We start from the raw sequence: 5,011 nt of genomic DNA, 5'->3' as shown, positions 1-5,011 counted from the left end.
GCATGGCCATCCCCCCTGGGTGGTGATTTCTCATATTCTGTCTCTCTGTTTCTGTCCCTCCAGCGAGCACACATACCCTATAGCAAAAATCTCTCAAAAAATACATATGATTTCTCTTACTATTTTAATGACATTTAAAATAAGAGCAACGAGAAAAAACAAATAAACAAACAAACAAAAAAATAGAAAACACCTTCCATTCTGGGGTTCTCTGTTTGGGGGTAGAACAGAGCCATTGACAGGACAGAGGACGTGAAGGAGTTACACGGTGACCCGGCCGGGTGAACAAGCGCCTGCTTCTCCTGCCTCCCAGCCCGGGACTCATGCTTTGCTCAAAGGAGCCTCTGTCCTCCCACTCGCTTCACAGTATCGCCTGGGTCCTGGCTCTGACTTCTTGGCAGGGCCTGAGTGCTGTGTTTATGTCTTCAGCTCCATTTCAAACGCAGGCCTGTCCAGTTGGTTTCTCATTCTCTCCCACTAACCCACTAGCGCCCCTAATTTGATACACTATACTAGTCTTCCGAACTAAACCAGTGACCATCGTGTGTAGGGGGTAGGGTGCTTTCTAAAGGAGGTTTTACTGTTATTTTTAAAATGTCAACTTAATTAGATTACAGAGAAAAACAGAAAAGCACTTGAGGGCAGGTTAGAAGGCTGGGCTTCTGACCCCCTCCTGCAGCTCTTCCCACCTCCCCACCACCGCTGCAGTCACTTCCAACTTGAGTATTTTAACAGGTCCAAGTGGAGAACACCACCCGCCACACACCTTGAAAAATGACAGGGAAATGAGATGGTCACTGCATCAGCAAGACCAGATGATCATGTGGGGCTCTCAGGAGCCTCGCCAGGAACCTTTCCCCTCCAGGTTTCCACAAGGCTGGAAGGGAAGCCTTGCGGGCAGCGTGAGCACCACCCCCCAACTCCAGGACACCGGGTGGAGCTCCAACCCCAAAGCCCAGGGGCAGTGAAGAGAAATTCGCCTTGCCTTCTCTTCCTCTCCTCTCCCCTCTGGCCCGCATCGGGGCTCAAAGGGCAGAAGGTGGCAGCACAGCAGCATGGGGCACTCACCAGGAGGCACACAAGGGCAGAGGGCCGCACGCAGCTAGGCAGGGGGCACCGGGACCCCAACCTGTCCATGGCGTCGCCGATAATCCAGCCACACCAGATAATCCAGCCACACCACGCAGCAAACCTCAGCCCCAGGCGGAAGGGCGGCTGGACAGCAGACCCCTGGTCCTAAACTGCTCCTCCCACATCGGCCACCTGTTGTCTGTCTCGCTGCCCCGTCTCACCCTGGGCCAGGAGGAGACAGTCACAGGGGGGAAGGCAGACCCGGGTCCTAAGCTGCTCCCCCTACACTGCCACCTGTTGTCTGTCCCGCTGCCCGGTCTCGCCCTGGGCGGGGAGGAGACAGTCGCAGGGGCGGGGAAGGGGGAGGAATTATCACAGGGCTCTGATCTCCCTTGAAACACACAACCTTTACAAAAATATACTATTTTCCTTTCCCATTCAAAGAAACAAAAAATCATAAAGTCACTAGACATGTACAGTCATAAGACATAGGGGCCAGTAGGTGGCATGGAGGTTAGGGGTGCTGGATTCCCACATGGCCTACCAGGTTCAAGCCCTGGGCCTGACGGCTCGTGCGGCTTGTGTGCTCGTTCTCTCTCTCTCTCTCTCTCTCACACACACACATACACACACACACACGCACACACACACACTGGCCCTCTCTGGTCGAATTAAAATAAATAAAGTTAAAGAAAATAATTCTTAAAAAGAAAGATACAAATCTTCCTTAATAGAAAACCTCCAAAGAATTTTGCCCAGGAAGAACCGTACAACAGCTGAGCCCTGGGAAGGTGGGAGTGGGCAGCTGGGGGTTGGCTGCCCCTCCACAGGCGGCTTGCACAGGGACCCAGGACCAGCCTAGTGCAGAGCCACTCCCAGCTCTGACAAGGCACATTTCTAGGGAAGCTGGGAAAGGAGGTGGGGCAGGGGCTAAAGCATCCCTAGGTGACCTGCTCCTGGGTAGAGGTTTTCCTAGTGGTAAAGCAGCTCCCTCACTGTGACCTACTACCAAAGTCAGCCCTCAACACAAGGTCTTGTACAAAAGGGTCACTTTTATATTTCTAGACACTAAAATAAATCGAGGATAGTCTTTTATACCCACATTACTAAGAAAGGGCACTGTAATGACCATTTACCTCAGATCCCATGACTTCCTGAGTCCATGTACCCAAGGTCAGCACACCACTCTGTACAGACTTGAAACTCAATGTTTGTTGAATGACTCAATGACAGTGACACAGATCTGGGGCTGGTGATTTTGAGGATGACGGTAGTGATGAAGGTGTTGTTTGGTAACAGGAAGGAGAGCAAGGAACGAACTGGTATTGGGAAGCATCAGCCCCTTGATCCTCGTTGTCTTTCAACTTAGGCACCTCTTTCTTCAGAATGAAAGCTAGATTTCAAAAGTCCAGATCTGCATTTGTGCATGCTTCTAGATTAGATTCCAAAGCCCAATGCTGCATTCATGGCAGTTTCTTCAGATATATCAAGAGTCTTAGTGCTACTGCCCAAGGGCTCAACTTTTCTTCTAGAGGTGTCTTAACCTCTACTTTTTTCTTCATCAAATTCTGATTCAGACTCAGACTGTGAGCAAAACTCAGACTTCCCCTCAGACTCGGATTCTGTACCTATCGCCTTTATCCACACTACTTCATCATTCATACTTTCTTCAACTCCTTCCCTTTATTTTGAAGGTTCTTTTGCATTTCTTCATAGGCACAATTTATTGAAATCTTTTCGAAAAGCTAATCTTTGATCTAGGAAAATATCCTTATCAATTGCAGTATCAGTGAGGTCTGACGCCTGACACAAGATGCCATTTGATTTCCTTAGATTTAGCTTTACCTCTGGTTGCAGGGACCTGTCTTGTTTTTCATCTATGACCATAAACTCTGTTACTGCCCAAGATTGAAACTTGAGAAGCTCATTAATCTCTCTTCCCTTATTATTGATGAATGAAAACCCATTCATTTCTGCAGACTCTACAACTTTTCAGCATCTTCATTAGCTCTAGGGAAACATGCACAACCAGTCACAATATCCTCCTGGTCTCCCACCAACCTTTATTAGGAGCAGCTGGTCTGATAGCACCCACTGCCTCTTTGATCACTGCCAAAGCATCAGCACTGTTGTAATGTCACCACATTCCTTCTAGATAAAAACAAGGTTTTTTTTTTTTTTTCAGTACAGTCAGCAAAGTGGTCAAACATATGCTTGGTGCAATTGCTCCTGAATGCTTCAGTTATACCCTGATCCACGGGCTGAAGAAAGCTACCGCCTTCCTGAGGGAGAAACACAGTATCAGCATTAGAGCGAGCAAAGAATTTGGCTAGTCTGTGGTCTGGTGGTTAAGGCAGCTAGATCCCACACGGCTGACTACACAGTTCAAGCTGCCAGCTGGGTGCACGTGCATGTGTGTGTGCCCAAAATCTGGAAAGGAGAAAGAGAAAATGGATTGAAGCAACACCATTCCCCATGGGGAGGTGTTTTCTGTCTCTCTACTGCCAGTGTCTCTGCACCTCCTCCACCTCCCCCAAAAAAGACAACAAAGAATAATGAGTCTGGGTGACAGGGACCTCTCTCCACAACTAGCAACAATCTAGTTCAAGATTTTTTTTTTTTTCTGTTAAATAACTACAGGCTTAAGGAATGAAACCAATCCCAAAACAGGGACAGTTACAGGTACTTCAGGGAGGGATCGCCAGAAAACAGGAAGGTGGTTATCTTTTTCCAAAGGCAAACAGGATCAGTCTTTGATAAAATAACGATATTTTAATCATTTTGTCAACTGAGGCACACGGTGGGGGCTGGGGAGGAATTCCATCCTCTAGCTTCCCCTAAGCTTTCGGAATTTTTATCGTTTTCCCTGAAGTACCCAAAGTACCATGCACTTCCCAAAAAGGCTCTTCTCTTTGGCGTTGAAAACCTGCTGAGAAACACAGTCTCTAGCTCGGATGGGCCTCTCGAGTTGTTTGGCACAAGGATACTGACTGGGCATTTAACAGTTCCCCTCCCATCAACCTCATACTTCACAAACTTCTCAAAACAATCCTGCTCGTGTGACATTTACCTGGGCTGCTCTTCCCAGTCGCTCCCACCAGTTGCATCCGCCTCTATGTGCGTTTATCCTGATTCCAGATGGCCTTAATTGTCAGATGTCGCCCTGCCATGGTCTGGTCCTCGATCCAAAACGTTAACTCAGCTTCCATCTCCTCTCCGTTCCCATCATCGGGAATGCAAGCAGCTAGATCCCACATGGCTGACTGCACAGTTCAAGCTGGCAGCTGGGTGAATGTGCATACGTGTGTGCCCAACATCCGGAAAGGAGAAACGGAAAATGGACTGAAGCAGCACCATTCCCCACAGGGGGTTGTTTTCTCACGCTCTCTCCTGTCTGCCTGTGCACTGGAAAGCATTCTGCACGCCGGCCCGAACGCTGCCTTGTTTTTAATGGTGCGCACGGTGGGCTGATGAGCGCCAAAACGGCGTGGCACATTCCTACTACTCATGCCTGCATGCGGCTTAAGGGTTTCCATTCTGTCTTCCAGATACCTGACCCCCACCTCCTCTAGAAACGTGTCTGGCCAGGGATCTAGACTCCCCAAGCCCTCCACAACTGCTGATCTCGGCCAGACGGCCGCCCGCAGGTGGGATTTGGCGAGGTTCTGCCCTCTGAGGTCAAAGCAAAAGCCTACTGGGCAGTAGGACTCGGTGACCAACCGAGGGAAGCCCAAGAAGGGGCATCCGACTGCGAGAGTCCCGCAGCGACTCGCAACCTGCCTTGGGTCCGAGAGGACTCGGCCTCGCGAGGCTTCAGAGCTCCCGAGCTCGCGTAGGCTATTGGTCCAGCCGAGTGATGGCAATTGCTTCCGAGGGAGAAGGTAGGCGGCGCTCGGCAGATCTCGCGATGCTGGGCGAAGCACCCCCGGGAGCAGGGAGC

General features: G+C 49.9%; 1 protein-coding gene across 1 annotated transcript in view; it reads right to left on the bottom strand.

Moving 5' to 3' along the window:
* LOC102491891 (protein CutA homolog) overlaps positions 1–4,903 on the bottom strand; it is an 18,803-nt gene extending 13,900 nt beyond the window's left edge. Inside the window, exons 1-2 of the mRNA XM_014590516.2 lie at positions 4,142–4,903; positions 2,208–3,353 (exon numbers count right to left, since the gene is read on the bottom strand). Of these exons, the coding sequence (XP_014446002.1) occupies positions 2,208–2,219 (12 nt within the window). The 5' untranslated portion in view covers positions 2,220–3,353; positions 4,142–4,903. The remainder of the gene's footprint in view (positions 1–2,207; positions 3,354–4,141) is intronic.
* Positions 4,904–5,011: the final 108 nt, after the last annotated feature.

Source organism: Tupaia chinensis, unplaced genomic scaffold (genome assembly GCF_000334495.1).
Source record: "Tupaia chinensis unplaced genomic scaffold, TupChi_1.0 Scaffold000455_1, whole genome shotgun sequence".
Classification (NCBI taxonomy): Eukaryota; Metazoa; Chordata; class Mammalia; order Scandentia; family Tupaiidae; genus Tupaia; species Tupaia belangeri.
Note: the sequence above shows the minus strand (reverse complement) of the source record. Positions and strands in the feature narration are given on the sequence as shown.